At 41.2% G+C, this 23,330-nt stretch overlaps 2 protein-coding genes across 6 annotated transcripts; one reads left to right on the top strand and one right to left on the bottom strand.

The window, feature by feature from the left end:
- Positions 1-11: 11 nt before the first annotated feature.
- On the top strand, positions 12-11,638 carry tbx6 (T-box transcription factor 6). 4 transcript variants are annotated; one of them, XM_072712692.1, is made up of 9 exons: positions 125-140; positions 6,238-6,672; positions 7,222-7,429; positions 7,620-7,887; positions 8,519-8,662; positions 8,946-9,016; positions 9,262-9,332; positions 9,505-9,766; positions 10,032-11,638. In XM_072712692.1, exons 2-9 carry the CDS (start codon positions 6,603-6,605, stop codon positions 11,227-11,229), a joined length of 2,292 nt encoding a protein of 763 aa, XP_072568793.1. In that variant the 5' UTR covers positions 125-140; positions 6,238-6,602; the 3' UTR covers positions 11,230-11,638. The 4 variants fall into 4 exon arrangements, with proteins under 4 accessions (XP_023652288.1, XP_072568793.1, XP_072568794.1 ...); XM_023796520.1 differs by lacking the exon at positions 6,238-6,672 and having other exon boundaries at positions 12-140; XM_072712693.1 differs by lacking the exons at positions 125-140; positions 6,238-6,672 and adding an exon at positions 784-1,313.
- A 2,977-nt stretch (positions 11,639-14,615) lies between these two features.
- On the bottom strand, positions 14,616-22,143 carry prodh2 (proline dehydrogenase 2). Of its 2 annotated transcripts, XM_023796525.2 has the most exons (11): positions 22,011-22,143; positions 21,270-21,650; positions 20,486-20,676; positions 19,616-19,739; positions 19,463-19,534; positions 19,299-19,379; positions 17,616-17,759; positions 17,074-17,240; positions 15,966-16,076; positions 15,744-15,832; positions 14,616-15,254 (listed from the first exon to the last, which is right to left on the bottom strand). In XM_023796525.2, exons 2-11 carry the CDS (start codon positions 21,504-21,506, stop codon positions 15,064-15,066), a joined length of 1,407 nt encoding a protein of 468 aa, XP_023652293.1. In that variant the 5' UTR covers positions 21,507-21,650; positions 22,011-22,143; the 3' UTR covers positions 14,616-15,063. The 2 variants fall into 2 exon arrangements, with proteins under 2 accessions (XP_023652293.1, XP_023652292.1); XM_023796524.2 differs by having other exon boundaries at positions 19,463-19,739.
- Between the last annotated feature and the right edge of the window lie 1,187 nt (positions 22,144-23,330).

Below are 23,330 nucleotides of genomic sequence, written 5' to 3'. Positions count from 1 at the left end.
AGGCAGATCGGAATCGACGATATGCGGGCACGAACGCGCCCGAGAAACAAGGCCGAGCGTGAGAGTGGGCGTGCCACGCCTACGGGAAGGCGAGGACTCCGCTTGGCAAACAGCGAGCCTGGGTGGTCATCTTTCAGCAGGTACTCATGCTGTATTACAACATGGCAGGAGTAATGGTGATGACGAAAATGCTACCATAAAATTCTGCCTCGCCTGCATTACATAAAATAACGATACTCATAAGTTATGGTTCATTAAGTCATTTGTTAAATACGTGATTCACCATAATCTATGTCATTTTTATGATTTTTTAAATGAAACGTATGAAATATTGCATTGTTCATATGCAGCATAAATGTCATCATTAAACCATTGTGTAATGTAGATACACATAGCCTCCACAGATTTATCCATGCAATGGTGAGATAATTTCTTAGATAAAAATAATTAAAATTATAACGGAAAGGTTTCTAGCGTATGCATTTCTCAGTGAGCTGACACATCTGTGTTTGCTTTTTATTAGCATAAACACTTCTATACACAATCAGTTGCTTTGAGTTCCTTGAATGTAGCGAGAAACTGACCAGTGTCTCGGGGATATTTCTAGCCAATTCGTATGGGCTTTTAGGTGAATTGATTTCCATTATTGAAAAACCATTATTGAAATAATGCATTAATAATAAACAAGTGGAACAGGGATTATAAACAGGTAATGTTTTTTATTAAGTCTTCCAGCTGTGCTAGAAACAACATGGTCAGCATTTTAGACCATACCAGTTAAAGCCAGACTTGGCAGCTGCTGGTCTCTCATAATGGTAATAAATTAGGATTTTTTTTGGCAGGAATAGAGCGTGCGGGAAATAAGATTCTGTGTGGATTGTGCGGCAGACACTGGCTGGTGTCAAAGTGCTAAAAGGAGGTGCTGAGCTCTCAGTGGCTCCCTGAATAATGGGCAGGCTCATCATTCAGCCATTAGAGTCTGCAAGCCAGAAGTTAAAGGCTGTCAGGCATGTCACTGACGTTTCACCATTACTGAAAGTGACTAATTATTTACCTGTTTTCTGTATCGCTTTCTGTCCAAGCCTTCTGAGGATTACACACTGTAGGTGATTACAATAACAGAGAATATTAAGCCTGCTTTCAGTAACAGCAGAAGTTGTATTGTTACTAGGGTACTTTGAACAGTTTAGTTAATTATAGCTTTCCTAGAATAAATTATAATGCATTAAAAAGTAAATCATATATCCTACAGTACCAACTTTTCACATTTTCTGAAGGCTGTCAGGAAATCTAACCACCGGTCAGAGCCACTGGTAAGTGACAACAAATTGAACAAATTAAAAAAAATTTATGGACAAGAAAGTGAGCTCATTAAGATAGGAGGCTCTTTCTTACAGCCCCTGCATTAATCTGACACTGTGATATGTTCCATGTGTGTTTGACCATGCTGACAAATGGCCAAACAGTCCAAGGTCATTGAGAATGCTGTAACTTTTGCAGACCTGTTCCTCAAGGGTCATATTGACTGTGGCTGAAAAACAAAACTCATCTTGTGCAATCATGAAATCACTGCTCCAAGTAATGATCAGTACTACTTTAAATGTTAGGAAACATGTACCACAGGGTCTAGAAAGGGCCTTAATGTTTTATTTTTTGTTTAATGTTTTATGTTTTTACATGGAATTACACTTAAAATACAAAATATGTAAGTCTCATTTAGTACTAAATATCCATCCATCCATCCATTTTCCAAACCGCTTATCCTTCTGGGTCGCGAGGGGTCCGGAGCCAATCCCGGAAGCTATGGGCACGAGGCAGGGAACAACCCAGGATGGGGGGCCAACCCATCGCAGTAGTGCTAAATATATAATCCCATAATTAAATATTAGTAATGAGCTACAAAACATGAAATACTTCAGAATACCTCCATCTATATAAATGGGTCAAGTGACTCATTTAAATCTGTTTATCAGTCTTTCTGATGCCTGCCAGTGTTTATTTCTTACTTAACAGGCTTATTGACTTTTAGAGATGTAGTGTTTCATGGTTCTGTATAGCTGAATGTGTTTCACAATCAAAATTAAATATGTAACATTAACCCAGGAACTAATTTAGCTCTTATTTAGGAGTCAGGAACCAATGATAGGTCAGGATCAGATAGATAAATGTTGAAATGTGTAAAAGGAATTTAATATTATCACAAATGACAGTGATTACTTAACTATGGTGGCTCAGTGACTAGCGCTGTTGCCTTACACCAGTATTTCCCAAGCTGGTCCTCGGGGACCCCCAGACCGTCCATGTTTTTGCACCCGTCCCAGCTCCCTACCGGGTTCCCTACCAACTCTACCGGGAGCTAGAAGGGAGCAAAAACGTGGACTGTCTGAGGGTACCCAAGGGCCGGGCTGAGAATCACTGTCTTATACCTCCGAGATTGGAGGTTCTCATCCCTGTGGATGGGGTATTTGTATGAATTATGTGGCTTTCTTCTGTAGGTCCAAAGCCATGCAGTTGGGTTATTGGATTGGTATCTTTTCCAGGATGTACCCTTGTCAGGTGACCCTGTCACTGACTTAACCATATGCACACTGGTCTTTCAGCCAAACCCCTCCCACTGAGAGAGCCTCTTGGCTTTAAATGCTGCCAATGAATAATTTGTACACTGGACTGAAAACAATGCTAGAGCTGGAACTTTCTCTTTGTTATGTAGCCAAGCCATTGACAGCATGAATGTGTGTTGATTTGCTACCCATTGATAGCATGGAAGCAGGAAAAATGTATCTAGGCTGCTCAGGGACTAGAGTCAGATCCTAGAGCTTTCAATATTCAGAAATTACACCAGAATTTCTGATAAACCAAAACTGATGTCTGTAGTTTCCTAACCCTTTTTTATGCTCAGGCCTTGAATATTGATTAATACAATCCATCCACCTATCCTTCAGCCATTTATTCAGATCGGGGTCATGGGTATAGTTGCTACCCATCCCGTATTGTACAGGATCTGCCCTTATCGATAAGTAAAATGTCTGTCCTGTTTTAAACCAAAACAGGATACAATTTGTCCCTAATTGAAATACAGTTTACTGTGCGATCAATCCCCCCTCCCATCCAAATTTCATTGTCAGGCACCCGGAAATGGGGGGTGGCAGTGTTCCTTATTTATTCAGATTTTGAAAGTGACAGGCCTAGTTGTGGGATCCAGAAGCTTATCCTAGGCAGCATAGGGCACAAGGCTGGGGTACACCCTGGATGGGATGCCAGTCAATCACAGGGCACAAGGCTGGGGTACACCCTGCATGGGATGCCAGTCAATCACAGGGCACAAGGCTGGGGTACACCCTGCATGGGATGCCAGTCAATCACAGGGCACAAGGCTGGGGTACACCCTGCATGGGATGCCAGTCAATCACAGGGCACAAGGCTGGGGTACACCCTGCATGGGATGCCAGTCAATCACAGGGCACAAGGCTGGGGTACACCCTGGGCAGGATGCCAGTCTGTCACAGGGCACAAGGCTGGGGTACACCCTGGGCAGGATGCCAGTCTGACACAGGGCAGAAGGCTGGGGTACACCCTGGATGGGATGCCAGTCCATTGCAGAGCACAAGGCTGGGGGACACCCTGGGCAGGGTGCCAGTTCAATGCAGAGAACACACTTACAAAATATCAAGGATATACACAAACTGAACAATGTTTATTATCTGTGCTTGAAGCGATGAAGAGCCACTGTGGGCATTGTGAGTGACCCCTTCCCACCATTAAGAAGCTGTAACCTTTGGATTTTAGCCACCTTCCTTTCCCCCTCCATCTGTCACAGACTGGGATTTCTCACCTTAGCTTCCTCTGTTTCTTATCTCATCCGTGGTTGTTTACTTCTGCCCAAATGGGCCATAAAAACAACAACTAAAATAACAGACAGCTCTTTCCCTGCAAGAGAAATGTCTGGTTTTGCTCAAGCAAATCAAGAAAAACACATTTTCGTTCACTTAATGTTTATAACGTTTTGCATATGATTTTGCTAGATATGAATAATGTAGTGTTTTGAGACCTGACATCAAGGGCATAACTTTTAGTTTAGCCCTGGGGGGTTGAGGTCTCCACCTATTTAAATGGGTCCGGGGGGGGGGGGGTTGTATTGGCTGGTTTGGTTATTGGAAGGGGGGGGTTACAACCCCCCCCATCCCCTGCATAATTAACGCCCATACTTGACATCCGTTAGATCAAACTTTTTACATGCACTTGGACACGGTAGTCCAAGGTAAAAACATGGTAAAAACAAAGCCATAACACCACAATTGGGCAAGTGTATTCACCCCTTACAGTGCGCATTATATTGCATTGAGATTTTATCAATCAAATTCAGTATCATGTGCAAAGCTCAACATGACTTTACAGATTAAACTGATCAGGTGATTAAAGTCATTAATAGAATTCTTGTAGATCAATAAAAATGAACTACTGTAGTATTTCCCTGGAACTGCCTTTGGTGCAGAGAACATTCCCGTATGCAAAGACAACCATTAGCATAACACTAGTAATATTATCTTCATGACCTTATGGTTAAGAGATTAATAGTTACTAATCTAGTGAGGCATATAACATTTCTGAAAGACTTAAATATGCTGTAAATAGCAGTAAAAACCATTATAGAGAAGTAGAGTTAATATGGTACCAGAAAAACCTAGCTGGAAGACCATCTCACCAAAATGAATGACTATCCAAGCAAGAAGCTCATCATGGAGACTGGCAAAGGCAAACCTTGACATGCAGGAAATGTCAAAAGAATGTGGAGTCTTTGCTGCAGCTCCTTTTCACATCTGAGCTGTGCGGCAGAGTAAGAAGAGGACAGCCATTTCTCACAAAAAGAACATCCAGTCCTGTCTTAATTATGCAAGAAAACTAACTCTGCTCCTTGAAAAAATCTGGAGAAAATACTGTCTGGTCTCTGGAGACCATTTCTTAAAATCCTCATTCCAAAGGATACGTCTGATACAAAACCAATCAACCACAGAACACAGTTCCTGTTGCATGGCGGTAGCAGGGTAAAGTTATGAGGCTGCCTTACTCCAGCAAGACAGGCTCAAAGGGGGTATCCCATCGCAGGGCACAAGGCTGGGGTACACCCTGGATGGGATGCCAGTCCATCGCAGGGCACGAGGCTGGGGTACACCCTGGGTGGGATGCCAGTCCATTCCATAGCACACACTCACTTTAAATAGCTCAAAATACAATAAGCAAAACTCAGCTGAGTTAAAGAGATGCACTAATGCAAGCAAAGCCAAAACAAGTATGAAACAACTGGCAAAACAAGCTTAAAGCAAAACATCAGTGTCAATGTCCATGAATGGTTCAGTCAGAACCTGGAACCCGGACTTGAAACTCTGTAGAAAACTTGAGGACTAAGAGGAGTTTGCATAATAATGTGGGAGAGTTTAAAAACCCAGGTGTGGATGGTAAAGATATATCCAAACAGATTCAGTACTGTTTCGTTTCTAAAGTAAAAAGTGCTTTTACTACAAATGAATTAAAGTGTGCAGATTTTTAAAAATAAGGGATCAAAAATGTTTTATCAATAAAATATTCTTTGCTTAAATATTAACAGTAAAAATGGTGGAAAAACACTCAATTTCAAAATGGGTATGTAGACTTTTGAGGTCCACTCTAGACACATTCCTTTCCTTTGTAGAAGATTCAGTCAACAAATATACGGCCTCTAAAAGCCAACACGTGTGATCTGTTGTTCATTCCTTCAGTGTCATTGTACAAGTGTCTGTCAGGCTGTTTACATAAGAGCAAACTGCTACTATTGCACCCTTCCACCTGCATACTTACCCCATACCTCCTACTGGGAAGGCAGAGGGCGCATAAACACAGTAAGTCTGGCATACTTTAAGTGAAAGGCAGGGCAGAGTGGTGGAGAAAGGCTGTTATCCAAAAGAGTTTTTTTAATAACATTAAGAATGACACAAAATGAAAGTGAAGAACTTTCAGTTCCTCAAATTGTCCAGAGGAAGTGTCTTTATGTGCCTGATTTGTTTGTATTTGGTTCTAAACTAATGTTGAACTGTCTTGATGATACAGAGTAACATTATGGACTTGAGAAGAATCAGAAAATTTAAATTTTCCCAAGGGAAGCTGTATATGTGCACAATTACATGTAATACATTTTATTCTATTGGTCATGATGCTTCCTTATAAAGGGACGGTTGTTAAATGTGGCTGTGTTTGTTTACGTAGCTGTGAAGAGAAATGAGGGGCAGGGGCCTGTAGGTTGGTGTGAGGCAGAGTGGATGGAAGTGTGAAGGTATTACCATTTGGTTAACGTGCGAACACCGACCCACATATAAAAAGCAAGGATACCGAGAAAAGGGCATTTGTGCGAAGAGCAAGGAAAAGGACAGACGTACAGTGAAACAACATTTCCAAAACAAGGATTTTGAAAGCCACAAAACTGAAGGAATCTTTCATAAAGTACCTAAATGAAAGACAATCTGCATTAAGACAAAAAAAACGAAAACAAATACTGTGAGTAGTAGGGGACTGACAGAGGAACGCAAACTGTGCGAGGAGGCACTGAGAGGGCAGGAGAAGAGGAACCTGGGATGTTGGGGGTGGAAATGTATCCGAGTTTGGCCATGGGGCCCCAGAGACTTACAGACTGCTGCTATAGAGGTGAGTGCCAACAAGGCGGAAGAGCAAGGGAGACTGCGGTCACTTCGGCGTGTTACATGTGTCGGTACAAAGACCTATCCCTCTTTCACAACTGCGTTTCCAGTGCAGGGTAATGTGCATTGGTGACTGATTCAATTATTTTCCAGTTTGGAGGACTTAATTGTGGTTATTTCCTATGCAATACTGCTTAATACTCAGGCGTGGCTCATTGGGTTAGGACACTGTACCAGTGATCAGAGGGTCCAGTGGTCAGCAGACTCATTTCACCACTGGGTTCTTGTGCTAGGCCCTTAACCCCCTAGTTGTTGTAAGGATTGTCCTACCCTGCTTTCTGAAATGTATGTTGCTGCGGATAAAAGCATCCGTTAAATGGATACTTATAAAAACTAGCATAGAAGTATATTACATAATGAAAACTTCTCATAGAGTGTTCATTTCTTTTTAAATGTATGCCTTATGAAATGTGTATTTGTGGTGTAGCTGTTGTGTAACATAGTACAATCATTGTGTGAGTACTGGCACTGATCGGTGGCTCATTCTGGATTGCAGAACGGGAGACACCATCGCACCTGCCGCTCTTCCCCACCACGTGTGAGATGGCAGTCAGAGCTGCGCCCCAGCGCATGCTCGCTCCACCTGTTCCCAGCGAGGTGAATGGGAAAGAACAAGGCACCGTTGTCATGGAGCTGGAAAACTCGTCCTTATGGAAACAATTCAGCAGCATAGGGACTGAGATGATTATTACGAAAACAGGCCGGTAAAGTAACTGCTCATCTGCCCACATTGCAGGATTAGGTCCTGATATTATTAGCTACTATTAGCTTATTAGAATAACCCTCAGCATCATTAGACATTCACCATCTTCTCCTCTCTCATTGGCTCTTAGGCTTTGGCCTTTCTGTGTCAGCGTGAGCCCTGGACTCACTGTCTGTCTCTGTCTCTCCCAGCCGAATGTTCCCCCAGCTCAGAGTGAAGCTCTCTGGGCTGAACCCCTCTCTGCGCTACATTCTGTTACTGGAAGTCATCCCGGCGGATGCGTCAAGATACCGTTTCCAGGGAGATTCCTGGCAGGCTGTGGGTGGAGCGGAGGCCCGCCTTCCCGATCGTGTGTTCATCCACCCGGACTCCCCTGCCACGGGCACACACTGGCAAAGCCGGACCATCTCCTTCCACCGTGCCAAGCTGACCAACAACACACTGGACACACGGGGACATGTGAGCCTGACCTTTGTCGGTTTGTGTGGCACGTCTCTGTCAACAGTATTCCTAAAAGAGGGCAATACAGAGTATCCAGCACTATGGATATCACTGCTGCCTGATACCTCCTGGGCTGTAGGCTTGATTCCTGCCCCACATCCTCCACAGTCCAAAAACATGTAATTAGGGGAAGTGGAATCTCTGATTTTCTGATAGTGGCTGGCTGTGTGCGAGCGTGTGCCCTCCATTGGAGAGGCATCCAATCCAGTTTTTTTGCCTATTCTGAGATAGGCTATAGGCACTATGACCTCTCATTATAGGTGTGTTGTTAATAATGATAACAACAACAATAACAATAATAAGCTTCATATCATAGTGGTGTCACAGATGTGCATATATATACACACAAGGTACAGCTATACAGTTTCTCACCCAAAGCCCATGTGAAATGTAAATGGGTGGAACTTACTTCATTTTAAAACACATTTTTCATTAGTATTCTCACACTGCACAGTTTTTTTATTGTAATGATTCTTTTATGTATGTCTGCATATGCAGATTTGGATTGTCCTACTGCATACTGTGTTTTGTCCATATTAAATTCATCTTGCAGCTTTCACTTTACCTCCCTCTGTCTCTCTCCTCTCAGATCATCCTGCACTCTCTCCATCGCTATCAGCCGCGCCTGCATGTGATTGAAGCCAGAGATGTACTGATGTGGGGAGGGGGTCGCCATTCCTTTGTTTTCCCCGAGACCCAGTTCTTCACTGTCACAGCCTACCAGAACAGCAAGGTATGTGTAATGCCAGAGCAGGCAGTGCAGTGCTGTAGTACCCAGAAGGCACACAAAGACCCATATGTGAAAGATCTGAGAATAAACACTTGAAGGACAGAGAGAGAAACAAATCATTAATTTATAGAGAAACAAGGCTGAAGTAAATTTGCATATGGTGCCAAACCTAGAATTGTTCTAAATCACTAGGTGTCTCTAGCTTGGCAGCATTTTAGAATCTTGAAAAACGCCGTGTTTGCATTTTGTCCGCACTGATTTTTGATTAAGCATGTTGTCTCAATAGATAACTGAACTGAAGATTAATTCCAATCCTTTTGCAAAGGGATTCAGAGAGAACGGAATGAACAACAAAAGGTAATGGACCCATGTCTTAAGAGCAAGTACACAAATAAACACACAAAAACTGGATCTACAGTCAAGAACTACTAAAAGTAGCCTGTTCTCTCCACACCTCAGAAAATGCAATACATCCAGAAATAGTAGTATTCCAATCCAATAACCTTTTTTGACCTTTCAGCTATTCTCTCAGACTGAAACACAAGTTCTGCTGTTCTTCCTATTGACTTTTTAAAATTCTTTATAATGTCTATAACCTGCAGACAAAGGGAAGCTAGGCTAAAGAGGAAAATAAGCTGCCAGACAAACCAACAATCAGAACCATTAGACGTGGGTAAGTAAAAAAGTGCATTATTTCCTTTTTCCCTACTCCTGTCATTTGGCTTCGCTTGCCATTTTCTCCCTGTTATAGCCACCTTTTCCTGATGATATTTTTTCATGGAACACTCCAAGCTTGGACGCTGTTGTGTTAACTGCAGTGTTATACTTTCTATTTTAATCCTCAGTGTCTTGTGATCCATGTGATTCCACTGAGCTTCTGCCTCAGTCAACAACAGACTGCCAGGAGCTTGACTTGGAGGACCTCCCGATCCCCGACCCTGTCTGTGGCTTCAGCCCAAACGCCCGCGCCTTCCAAGAGGCACCTGTCGCAGGCGAGCCCCTGGACCTTGGCCAGGCCTACCCTACACCTACGATTGCCGAGATCACAGCTCCCATCGAAAGTGTGCAAACGACACCCAGCGCTGATAATGATGGCCTAATTGACAAGTAAGTGCTGTTCAATTACTGCTCAGGATGACTGAAAAGTGTAGTTATTCCACTGACTTCCCTTAGAGGTTTTTAATATTCACTATAAAGCTCCTCAATCTTCTGATACTGAGAATTACTTAAAAGCAAATGTACATGCATGGATTATTACGTAATACTTGGTCTAAACAAGAATGTTTATCATCCAAATGTAACAGAATTTTTCAGTCATTAAAGTAGAGACAGTAATTGAAGATCGTCTTCCTTTACCTTTTTTCCTCTACAGCTCTGCCCAGATGATTCTCCCTTCGTACACTCCGGCATTTCCCGCCACCTCCTCCAGCCCCTCCTCTTTCGCTGCTGCAGCACCTCCTCAGTGTCCAGCCTCCTACCCGCCTGGGCCCAGCACTGTGTCTCCCTATCCATCTCTTTCTGCAGCCTCATCTACCTCACAGCCATCTTCTGCCTCTGGATCATTGTATCCATCAGTGTCATCTTCTTCCTATCCTTCTCTTCTTCCTTCTCCAGTTCCTGCTCCTACTTCCTCTCCTTCACTGCCAGACTCTAGCTACCACTTGTTGTCCCCATCCTCCTCATCACCGCAGCCCCAAGGTCCCCCGTCCATGCCATCTTATCCAGCTCTTACTCAGTCTGATTCTCCACACCCCCTTGTTAGTCCTCCTCCTCCCTCGACCTATCCTTCCCTTCATCCTTCTGTCCCCACCCTCGCACCCCCCTCCATCCTCAGTTCAAGTCTTCCACCTTCCAATGTGCCTTCAGCCGCTAATGAAATAAGTTCTGCCCCCACTTCCTGCTCCTTTCCACCGCCCAATCATGGTTCTTCTTCACTCCCCAATCCAGTTGCTCTACCGTCCATCACCAGCCAGCCTCATCCCTCTATCATCAATTCAACAGTTACATCCTCCATCAATACCCAGTGTAATTCCTTGGTTCTTAACCAAGCTTCACCCACTTCTGCATTTCCTTCGTTTCCTTCCTCTTCCGCTCTCCATGCTTCTCATCCAATTCTTGGTTCCTCTGCCAGTTATGCATTAGCTTCATCTACAGCTTCCTTTCCCACTCTCCCACCAGCAGCTCCATCCCACCATGTCTCCTCTGTTCCTAATCATCCTCTCCCACCAGCTAGCTACCTGCCCTTTGCCTCCCCTACTCCATCCTCCTACCCTTCCTCTGAAATAGGCCCCTTTCCTCAGTTCAACCCCAGTTCTCCTTATCTACCAGAAATGGTTCATCACCCTCCTCTTATGCCTGCTCTGGATCCTTCTCTCCCTTCTTGTCTCCCATCATCCTCTCCTGCTTCTAATTCTCTTTATTCCTCCTTTCCATCTTACCCATTGAGAATTTGTCAGGATCCACGATCCTCCTTTGCAATTCCACTCAGGCACATATATGGACAGCACCGACACGGACACACACATGGTCAGGGAACCTACCTGGACATTGGAGGGAGGAGTCTGTTATAATTTATTATTTTTCAATAGAAAATAGTAATTACATGCAGAAAGAACTTGGGAATGAAGATTATTAACGGGACTAGTTTCTCGTTTTTTGGTTTGTCCTTCTGAATGGCGATATAAAAAACATTAAAAAGTTAATATGAGGATGAGGTTTGTATTCACACATTATAAGGTGTAGTTGTCCAAAAGTTTGTTATGTTAGTTTGCTCAATTGTATAGGGGCATGATAAGAAAAAATAGTTCAGTGAGCTAATAGAAACTTTAGTTTGTTAGGTGTACATTTTTCTTTCACTTTGTAATAGCTTGAATGGCTTGTCAACTGAAATTTAAAAATGCATTTGTAAATTTAATACATTTTTTTTTTACTACATAACTCACTATAAATTCTTAAAATAAAGCATGTTTATTTGAGTTATTTACTGTTTATCACTGTTTTTACTGTACATCATATCAATTTCTGGGGTATGAGCACAATGTATTGAGAAAGCTTTGAGACAATTGGTTTTCATTTTCATTAATACTCTCTCATTTTCACACAGTACAGACAGAAACATATAACATTAGATTAAATACCATGATCATTTCTACTCTGTAGCATCATACAACGTCACTTTCTGAGAGCCCTATGTGTGGTTCTAATAAATCATCTGAAAAGTCTTATGAACATGGGGGAGGAGTCATAATCTGTGCATCATCTTGACCTTTATAATATCCATCCATCCATCCCTTTTCTATACCCACTTGTCCTATGCAGCAGGGTTGGGGCCATTCCGGAATGCATTGATCAATTCCAGTCCAAATCAGGAAATGGAACTGGAGTTGGAACTTAAATCTCCCTGAAATTCAAATTCAACTCCAATTCTGTTCCCCGTAGTTTTTTTCCCCAATCCCAACTCCAGTTCCATTTCCTGATTTGGACTGGAATTGATCAATGCATTCCGGAATGGCCCCAACCCTGCAATGCAGGGCACTTTTATAATATTTATATACTTATATAAATACTTTTGATTCAAGTTTTTCAAATTATTTAAAAATATTTTTTATTTTTTAAATAGTGTCATAGAAAGTATGCTTTCATCTTTTGACGTACATCTCTCTGTTTGGGTTTTGGTGATATATTCAACTATAGAGTGAATTAAGTGTAGGAAGAGAGTGGGAAGTAGGACAAAAGATTTCTCACTTCCAGCAATTTGCCTCCAAAGGGAAAAAAACCTTCCTGGCAAAATACAGGAGCATGAAATTAATTACTTTTTAAAACTTAAAATTTACTTTTTTTTCCATTGTTACTTGTCCTCTGCTTTGTTATTCATGTTTCTTAGGTTGCCCACTGCACTCTTTACAGCAGCTATTAGCTGCACCTTTTTGTTAACACTGACAACTTGATACTCCAAATGGCAAATCATGTGACTGCATCTGAATACATATAGCAGTAAAAAGTCTTCAGGAGATTCAGTTACTGTCTAGTTAAGCATTTGAAATTCTAACATTAGTGAATCAAAGTGATTTTAAATGTAGCCATCTCAAAAACAGCCACCTTACAGTGTCAAAAGTTTACCGACAATGCTGCAATAAAGGGCAAAAACATCTTATTAATGAATGAGATCAGAGAAAAATGGCCAATCTCATTGAAGCTAACAGGAAGGCCACGTGTGGAAAAATAACAGCTCAGCACAACAATGGTGTGCAGGAGGGCTTCTCTGAATGCACAACTCCTCTACCCTTGAAGCAGTTCTGGAGGCAAAAGGGGTTCCAATTAAGTATTAGCTATTGGCATGTAATTAATAAAGCAATCACTGAGTATGTGTGGTTATGGAAAATGGATGGGTGGACAGTTGCTTTGGTCCTCACCTCGTTGTGCTGAAGCCTTGCATCCATTATGCATTGGTAGCTGGGGAGAGTAACTATTTAAATGATCTTGAACACCATGCAGAGCATGTGGGTGGCCTGGTGACTCAGTGGGTAGTGCTGCTGTCTCGCACCTCTGGATACTCTGGCTTCCTCCAGCAGTCCATTGACATGCAGGCAGGCTATTGGCACCTCTGGGAGCCTTATCCCCTACGCTGCCTGGGATGGGTTCCAGCCCCCCTGTGACCCTGACAAGGATTAGTGATGATCTTATTATGTAATCTTTTCATACATCTTTTAACCTCAATAGTCTCTTGTTTAAGGTGATTGCAATTATATACCAGTCATATTAAAAAATGCAACTTTATCCATTTTTATATATTAAGACTTAAACCTACACCCCCATTTCTTGACTATGGCGTTGCTTTTATACTTATTGTTTCTCCAGGGATTTATTTTTTTGTAAATTGTTGATTTCTTTGATAGATTACATTTTATCATTTTGTACTACTAATTAACCATTTAGGGAGCTATTTTCATGGTGAATTTATTTATCACAAAACTCTATATGACCCTTTTTAAAACAATCTGTATAAATCAATACTAATGTCAAACACAATACTTTCATTTGGTTATTTTGATTCAGGGGAATTGCATGGTAACTATTTCATTTATACAGCCACAGATAAAATGAGGAGACCACAGCACAATTTTTGTTTCATTCATTTCTCAATTTATGGGTGTGCGTTTGTGAATAATATGATTTTTTTTTGCAAACTGTAGCCTGATTCTTCTCTGTTTCTCATTAATGAAGGGCTTCTTCCTTGCTTTATGGGACTTCAGCCCTGCTTCTAGGAGCCTGATATGAACTGTCCTAGCAGTGCCCTTCACATCTGCATTTAATGTTTCCCATTCGTGCTGATGGTCACTTGATGTCATCATACGATTCATGAGAAACTTTTGGATAAATTAGTGGTTGTCTCTGGCATTAGAAAGTCACTTCCGCCCTTTACCTGGCTGGTTTCTGGTCGTTCTCAGTGTCTCCTGCTTCACCTTATTCTTGTGTACTGCTGTCAGAAATTTTGAGTGTAGCCTTCTGCCAGTAGAACCACAAATAAACCATTTAAAAATGCAGATTTGATAAAAAATATTGGGTGGTCTCAATTTTTTCCGCAGCTGCACCCATTGCCAATGTAACCATTGCTGAAGGCTCCTATTCTGAGATCATGAAATTTCCATACATGTACATTAACATATATCAAATAAATATTAATTTCATGTTGTTTCCAGTATCAAGTGTGCAAATAATTTGTGTACATATCTGTATTCTGTGAACATTTTTGGTTTCTTGAAGAATAGGGAAAAGATTATAACATTTGTTCACTATTTTGTGTTGAGTGAGGAATGCAAACGAAGAGGTAATTAGTGACAAGGTGCTAATTACTTCTCACTAACCACATTTATCCATTTGGTGACAAATGTTTTCTAAGAAAACAAGGGGGGTAGCGAACAACGTAATAAAAATTCCAGGATTCTGGAGAACAACATTGGTAAGATGCAGCTTTTATTTCATTTTAGTAACAAAACTGGTAGTAAAAGTTAACAGTTTTAAATGAATACACTCAATGTCTTTTTACATGTTTTCCAGCCCAACTTCATCTACAGCAGTGTTTCCAACCTGGTCCCCCAGACAATACACGTTTGGGCTTCTGGCAGGGAGCTGGGAGGGAGCAAAAACGTGGATTGTCTGGGGCTCCCCAAGCACCAGATTGGAAACTCTCACCTACAATATTACTCAAAAAGAAAAGACATCTTGATCTCTATTTTGCCTTTAAATATCTAAAGAACCTCACTTTTATCATCCCCTCCAGAAATGCCCTTTCTACTGCCTGGGCTAAACTTTAGCCATAGTCTCCCCCCCCCCCCCTCCCTGTAACTGTCGATTCCTTCACTCGCCTGGCCATTCTCTCAGGTCCTCATTCCCCTTCTCTCTCGTCACACCACCTGCCTCCGGAGCCTCAGTCCCTCATTCAGTCTCCTCCACAGCTCCTGCCTCAGCAGGTCCCGCTCCTTGCGGATGCCCTGCAGGACGGTGCGGTTCTCCTGGGCCCGGCGCACTAAGTAGGGCAGTGTGTCATCCACAGAGCCGTAGGGCACGGACTTGTACACCGAATAACCGTGCTGAGCTAGGTGAGTACACACAGAGCATACAGACTCAGAAATAATATATTTATCACACATCCTGCCATACAATATAATAATGCACACCAGTAAATCTTGTGCAGATTTATTGCCTCTATTAAAAGATTCATTGATAGTTTATTTGTACTGAAGTGTCTTTTTAAACTCCCATAGACATCATAAGTACTGTGCCCTTAAATAGCAATAATGAATTAATTTACCTCACACAATTGCTGTATAACTGGTACTGATAGTAAATGACAATCTAATTCATTCACATTTTATTTATTTAGCAGACGTTTTCATCAAAAGCGATGTACAATTGAGAAAGCAGGGTCAGTAAGTCCCTGGAGCAAGGGTCTCGCTCAAGGGCCCAACAGTGAAATCACTCTGCTAACCATGGGATTTGAACAAGAAACCTTCCGATCACAAGCAAAATGCTTTACCCACTGAGCCACACACCACTCTCAGAGCCACACATTGAAAAACATTACCCAATGTAAGAGAGACATGATCACACATCCCCAGTAGCTGTCCAAAGCACACAGAGCCAGCATGCTTGTCTATCCTCAATTTCACCATCCTAAGGGAGAGATACCAATGGTTTGAAATACAGGTACGAGCAGCCTAACACTATATACTGTCAGAGAGAGAAGAGAGAGAATAAGTTCATATTTGAGGTTGGCAGTATAGTGCATATGGTAGTTCCATCTTACTGTGAAATTGCATGTCTCACTGATTCTTCATTGTGTGTCGCCACAATAATCTGGTAACGCTGAGGATTCTGGGAGATCAGGTTCAGCATGATGTCCATTGATCCATTGTAACTAGAAACCCATAAAACACAACATGACAAACAGACATTAGAAGAATATGCTGAGGAATATCAAGTAACACTTCCATCTCCAGCCTATCGGCACCTCCATGCCCATTTCAGAATGCCCTAGAGGAGGGGGATGAACACCCCTGCACAGACAGCCAGGTGTTCTCCCTTCATGTGGCATCAGGGTAAAGGTAGTTTATCAAAGTTTGCACCAAGTATCCCTGTAATGTCACCGCTACACCTATTATATTGAGCCCCTATCAGACATGCACTGCTACCCTGAACTTTTCTAGACTTTACCTGGAGGGACTGCATGTATGAACACAAATGTCCAAATGTCATACCGGACATTAAACAGACTTTACCCTGCTAGTTCCCTAGTACAAAGGCTAATTTCTAAATGATCCCCATGTGTAAATGGAACAGGGAGAATTCCGGACAATTCACTATGAGCAAGTGGGCGCATTGATGACGTTTGTATCATGTGGCTGGTGCAAAAACAGAAGAATACAAATCTGACGGTGAAGAAGAAGGGTCAGTTACAGAAGAAACCCTAACAAAACATGGGTAACTGGAGAGACTGCATGAATCGGGACCTTCTATCAGCAGTGCTGTAAACAAAACACTTCCATTTCTGCAGGGTGTGTTTTACATCACACCCTGCCTCCTGCATGCTCTACCCAAGCGCCACCCCTTGTCTAATCCAGCTGTACTATTTCTAGCAGGTGTGAACGGGTTTGACACGAACAATCTCCAGTTGTGTGCCACATGTGTGAAAGGGCAACTCCAGAAAATGACCTGACCTGATTCTTCAGACAATGTCCGGAGTTCATATGTGAAAACGGGTTTAACCTAGAGAGGATGTCTCCTAAATAAAACTGGAAAATGGGTGTTTCTTCCTCTTTCACATCTAGTGAAAGAAGAGTCTGCTGCAATCAAGAGTTGCATCATATTTTTTCTATCCTTAAATAAACCAAATACATTCGCAGTTCCTCGGGCACCTGGCATTGGTGTCCTCCCACGACTGATGAATGGGGTCAGGTCTGCCTTCCCCTTTAGCCAGCTTCCTTTCCTTGTCCATGTAAGCTCCTCGCACAAGCTTGACTCCAAGGCAGAATGAATGCTTCACAGATTGACTGATTGCATCAAGTAAAAGAGACCTTGATTCCTGAGCAGGAAATCAGTCATTGAGTAAAGGGCATAAATATAAATATTTACTTCAATCAAATATTCTTATTTTGTTTCCATCTTATAAAATACCATATTAAAAATGACAATTGTAAATTACAGAACAAAACAGAACAAAATGTTAACCATACAGGCAGCTCTTGACTTATGGGAAAAGTTGGCTATTTATTCAATATTCAAGGGCTAGTATATTTTTGCATCACATGTCTATTTTTCTGGTGTCTTGAATAGATAATATGGGAAGATAAATCTGACTTACATTAAATTTTGCTTTTTGCTGATTTGTGGAACACTTTATTTACGTTAGTGAAGAACTGCCTGTATATAGTTACGAAAAAAATAAGAGGAGAGAAACCTTAAGATAGCACTGATACGTGTTCCAGACCCAAGGCTCCTTTTGGTTGAACTTCTTCATCATTGCCATAGTGACCAGGGACAAGGCAGGGTTCATATAGGTGTACTCCGCATCAACCAAAACTCGCACCTTTGAGATACTGGCCTGTTGGAATTGCAGCCACTGTTAAATTCTGTCAGCTTGATACATTGTGTGTTGTCACACATCACTCCCTGAGCCATTGCGAAATAACATAGTGCTGTGTTTTTCTTTGATGCAACAGACAAGAGGGGGCGCTGGAGCACCCTACTGGATACTAGATGAAGGAAATCAGAGTGGTTGGGTTTTAATTGTGATATGTCATAACTACTTGTCTAGTACAAATAACTGCGACCAAAAAAAAAAAGAATGAAAGTATCAATTATAAGCCTATTATAAGTTGTATTGTTACTCTTGAAACAGGTATTAAATTATGATTTTAAAAAATGCACAAATAACACCAGAGAAGTTGTTACCAGTTGTCAAGTTCCTTAATGTTAGGCAATGAAAACCATTGCTATAACTCAGCTAAGAATGATCAGTTATGTATATTAATAAACATCTATTCTGTTGCATACTTAAAAAGATGCTCTATTTGCTGTCACTAAGCTTCATTGCTTCAATTTGGTGCAATTGGAAAAAATTGGACAAAATTTTTGACTTGTCCATATTGACAAGGTCAAGTATCTTTGCTATCACTAGGTGTTATTGCTTCAATTTTGGAGTGATTTGTCTCAAAATTCGATCAGGTCCACATCAACACCCTTCACCATTTTTGCAAAAGTTGTAAATAATATTTTTTGAGTTGTTGTACTAATGAGCTCAAGAATCTGAAACTGCCTTTGTTTGATATCACTGTGTGGTGCTGCCTCAGTTTTGGGTCTGTCTGAAAATTGGATCACTTTTAGGTTGTCACCTTAAAAAAATTGAAAAAGATCTATAAAATACTTTTAGAGTTACTGTGTTCACAAGACCCATGTATCTTCTATAACTGCCATTTCCTTACTTTGCTGCCACATACCACTGTGGCTTCATTTTTGAGGCACTTTGTCTCAAAATCAGGGGTGTTTCTCAATACCAAGAATGCAAATACCATACTTGTGGTCTTCGGAAGACCAGTCTTGCTAACTTGCCTTCCAAGAACCAACTTGGGACACATGGGATTGGTCTCGTTTGGCGAGGATGCAACTGATGTATCCTTGATATTTGGGGTGGGGCAAGAATGACATCCGGAGATTTTTACCGTTCCCATACTTTTGTTCTTAGTGTTAGAACTGGTGTTCCGCAATGGAAGATAACATGAAACAGGTACACGAGAATACAAGTATGGTCAAGTACGCATATTGAGAAACACCCCAGGTGTAGATTGGCATCCATTTGATGTTTGCGAAACAGTAATACGATCCATGAAATTCTTTTTGACTTATCACATTCACAAGGTCAAATTTTGTCTGCTTTCACCTTTCCCTCTGCTGACACTTTTGGGACGAGTTGTCCATTCATATTCGCATGCCTATGCGCAGCTCATGTTATGTAGTGAGCAAACAGTGCCCCAGCCACACTGTATGGAGTCCAGTGCCATGTGGTACATCTCATAAGAAGGGAACTACCCTGAGCAGACAGACAGTAATGAGGATCAATTGGGCAGTGCCAGTCCTTTCCTACCTCTCCAACCTTGTTGAGCCGATGTAGGCCACAGTGGAAATGTGCATTCTCCTCCTCAGTTAAACCTGGGAAGTGGACAGGCTTGGGGAACAGATCAATATAAGTCAATAACTAGAGTAGGAATGACCCATGACATCAAAACACTTATTCATATTGTCTTTTACCTCTCCATCCATTGCTTTGACTAGCTGGGCCAGGTCAAACGGATGTTCTGGCAGATTGGAGGTTATCTTCACCTGAAGAAAATGGAGACATACAACAAATTTACAGGTCACTAAGTTGACAGTCCCTTGGCCATGTGTGGATGCGCGACTCACGCAGAGCTCAGGGCTTAGCAGTGCAGTGATCTTCAGCTGCATCTTAGGATCTGAGCAAGCTTTGGTATGGGACAGGCGCACACACTGCAGCATGGCCTCCAGATTTTCATCGTAGCGACACTCCCTACCACAGAAGATGGCTTTTATGAGACCACTGACAACGCAATCTGAAGGAACAGTGCTAATGACAACCAGTAGATAACATTCCGTACAATATTCATACAGGTCTGTAAGTACAGTAGGCAGTTCATAAGCTGTCTGGTACTATACACAATATCATATGTAAATGTAAAATTAAAACAAACAATGCACAAAGCAAATGGATAAAAAATTAAATTAAGACAATTTTGTTATGTCCTGTGGGTTTTTTCATCAGTGATACAGCAAATGGCAATGAAGCAGGTACTGATAAGCATGTCCACTACCCCTGTTCTTTATCAGGAGGATCCTTTTCCAAGCATAGATAACTAACCTTGACCCCTGAACTCCCTGTCCAGTTTTCATCTCAATGGAGTATCTTCTGTTGTTCATATATTTTGCTTAAAAACACTGTGTTTCTGCTTAACTAATTTACCACATTGCTGTTTTTATGCATTGCACAAGCTGAAGAGAACATGGTTGTAGAACAAGGACACTGAGCCTGATTTTAAATAGTTTTTACACAACAATAACAGTGAAAATGAATAATGCTAATAATATTTAAAAAAAATCAAATAACTCTTGAACCCAGTGCTTATGAATATTTAATTTTATCTGTATAATACCTCTGCCTAAAAGCACAAATGCTCAATACATACAAATAAAAGACAATTAGGAGTGAAACATGCTGAATTGGACAATTGTTTGGAGGATGAATGCTTATGATCAAACCCAGTGCTCTCTCCCAGGTCCTCCTCAATGGGTACTGCCAACATGGTGCGTAAACCCAATGACCTCATCTTCTCCATGGCAACAGCGATTTCACCCTCACTCTCTCCAGCAACGAACTGGGCATAGATTGAGGGGCGCATGATCAGAGAGAAGCCTTGTTTACCCAGAATAGAGCGAGTAGCAGACAGGAGCTGAGGGAGAAAGACAGAGAGCAAGAGCTGTAAAGACAAGCGAAGAATGCCGTTTGTTTAACTGATGTTTATATGCATGGTGATTAGATGACAGTTTGGACAGGTTTAGGAAAAGCTTTTTTCCAAAGGCTATCTCACAGCTAATTCAAAGACCCAAGAATGATACATTTCATAATAAAAATACAATACTCGACTGTTGCAGTTTCACAGGAATTACTAGTCAATGTGTAATATACAAATAATCTACAATAATGGTCACTTGTCACTTCTGCACTTTATGTTACTGTTTACAGTCCACCTATTTATTTCTCTCTGTTACAGCAAGACTACTTCACTATATTTACCTTTATATGTAGTTTACTTTTTTATATATTTATATTGCATCGTCTTTTTAAATCACCAAAGTAATCTTGTTGCATTTAACACAATGAAAGTCTTTACAATAGCATCCATAATAGAGACCAAGAGTCATTATTTTTTTATTATTTTTTTTTCAAATAACTGGTCACTCCAAACCAGCCCACCCATGCCAACAGTCATTATGAATAAATCTGGACAACACAAAACATATATATCAAATAAATAATACTTACCTTCCCACAATTGTTGACCAGCACGGGAAAGGAACACAGCTGAAACACCCCCAGCGCTCGCATGAGCTCCCTGAAACTCTTCACACTGAAGGCGCTGGGGTCCTCAAAGGTCAGGTCCGGTGGGCGGCTGCTCGTGTGAGAATGGAGGGCAGGCAGGTGCCGACCATCGAAAACTTTGGGAGCTGCTCTTCTCAACAGAGGCACTGACAGGTGATGGAGCCGAACAAGAGTCGACATCACATATGATTTGATATTCAGAAGTAACCTATATGTCTATGTGAATAGCTTGGAAGTTAGCTATAATTTAACAAGACTTATGGATACAACACCATATGTTCTGAATTAGCTGGTTCAAATGTCCAAGTCTGTGTGGGAACTCTCCTAGGGAAACAGAAGTGCAATTAAACAAATTCACATTGTCTGAGTAACTTTTAATACATGGGGTCACATTTAAAATTTTTGTCACACAAGGAAATGCTTAAAGCTGATGATATTTAATATAAAAGATGAAAAAAAAACTCTATAAACAAAACTATTATTAACCAAGAAGATAGAGACAGATACCACCAAGGTTAATATTATCAGTCAATAGATCCATCATTTACCTCTAAATATCTGCAAGCATACAAATCTTTTGGCTAAAATCTTCAGGTACTAAGAATTAATTTCAAAGAAATATTTTAAAATAAAATACGACTTCAATATAAGATATATAATTTATTTGGGTGTACACACTCTTACCTCGCATTTTCATACTCAGCATTTTGGTTTCATGTTAACCTCTGTGTACACCCTAAAAAAGCACCACCTAGACTAACTGGAATATCTTGAATTTAATTAAAGAGAGAGACATACCTAAATGAGCAAAACAATCAGTACCATGTGCTGCAAATATTGGAAGTAGCAAAAAAATGTTTTAAATAGGGACTTTCAGAAATTAAGAGGGGGAGGGGGAGGGGTGGAGTCATTTTTTGGGTCACGATTCGGTTAATCATTTACTTTGGTTAATAAATGCCTGCAACACAGAAATTGGTTATAGACTTATAGTGCTTGAAGATTTCTTGTCAATGGGCATCATATTTATTTTTCTGTGTTTCTCTTGAAGCAAAGCAGTATCTTATGAAATCTCCATGTTTTTTTTTCAGGGGGGTGACAATAACACCGTTTCCTCTATGAAATTTAATCTTAGGTTGTCATGGACATTCACTCACAGTTTGGAGATTTTTGTGCCAGAAAATGGCTTTATTGTGTAGAGTTATTGTTCAACTGCATGTTAACAATTTACAGCACACAGTAATTAAAATCAAACTTCTTGCTCTGCCATTGAACTCAAAGCACTCTTGGCCCATGTACCCCTGCAAGTGTTTCCCAACACCTTTGTTTGAACAACTCAATGAATGAAGTCAGGAACCTTCAAAATCCATGTTGGTTGAGATTGCAGCGTAAGGTCAGTCAGTTTGGTTTGACCAGGTTAACTAAAACATAATTAAAAACCAGTGGATCAGTGATCTTGACTTCACCTGCTCATACAGCTTCTTTGCCTGCCATTCAGGGGTGCCTGGTGCAGTCTTTATGGTGGAAGGCAGCTTATTAGTTCTAATACTGGAAAACAGAACTTCACTTTCAAATTGCCCATGTGGAACAAACTGAAAAGTAGCACATGGGAAATGTGATAGAAAGGGAACCTGGAATGATATCATGGAGGGTCAGGAACACCTAAGGGAAAGCAGCAGGTGGTTTGGAGGAGCAAGTGAAATGAGCTCGAGTTGCTAAATGAGTTGTTTTGTCACCTAACAAATATATCAAAAAGTATTGTGTGGTCAGAAACTACCCGCTGTCCTGAAGAAGGAATCCATTTGTGCGGCTGAAGGTTCTCAATGTATTCCTCAGTGCTCCTGAAAAGACACTTACCTTTTAGACCTAATTAAATCAGATAATTTACAGTTTATGAACTGGCTTTGAATCATTTAGTTATAATCTCCAGATAATCTAGGTTGCGCTGATTACTTCAGGATTCGCTTTTGGCCAATAAAGCGATATCGTTTAGTGTTGTTCAGGGAC

Source organism: Paramormyrops kingsleyae, chromosome 5 (genome assembly GCF_048594095.1).
Source record: "Paramormyrops kingsleyae isolate MSU_618 chromosome 5, PKINGS_0.4, whole genome shotgun sequence".
In the NCBI taxonomy this organism is placed as follows: Eukaryota; Metazoa; Chordata; class Actinopteri; order Osteoglossiformes; family Mormyridae; genus Paramormyrops; species Paramormyrops kingsleyae.
Note: the sequence above shows the minus strand (reverse complement) of the source record. Positions and strands in the feature narration are given on the sequence as shown.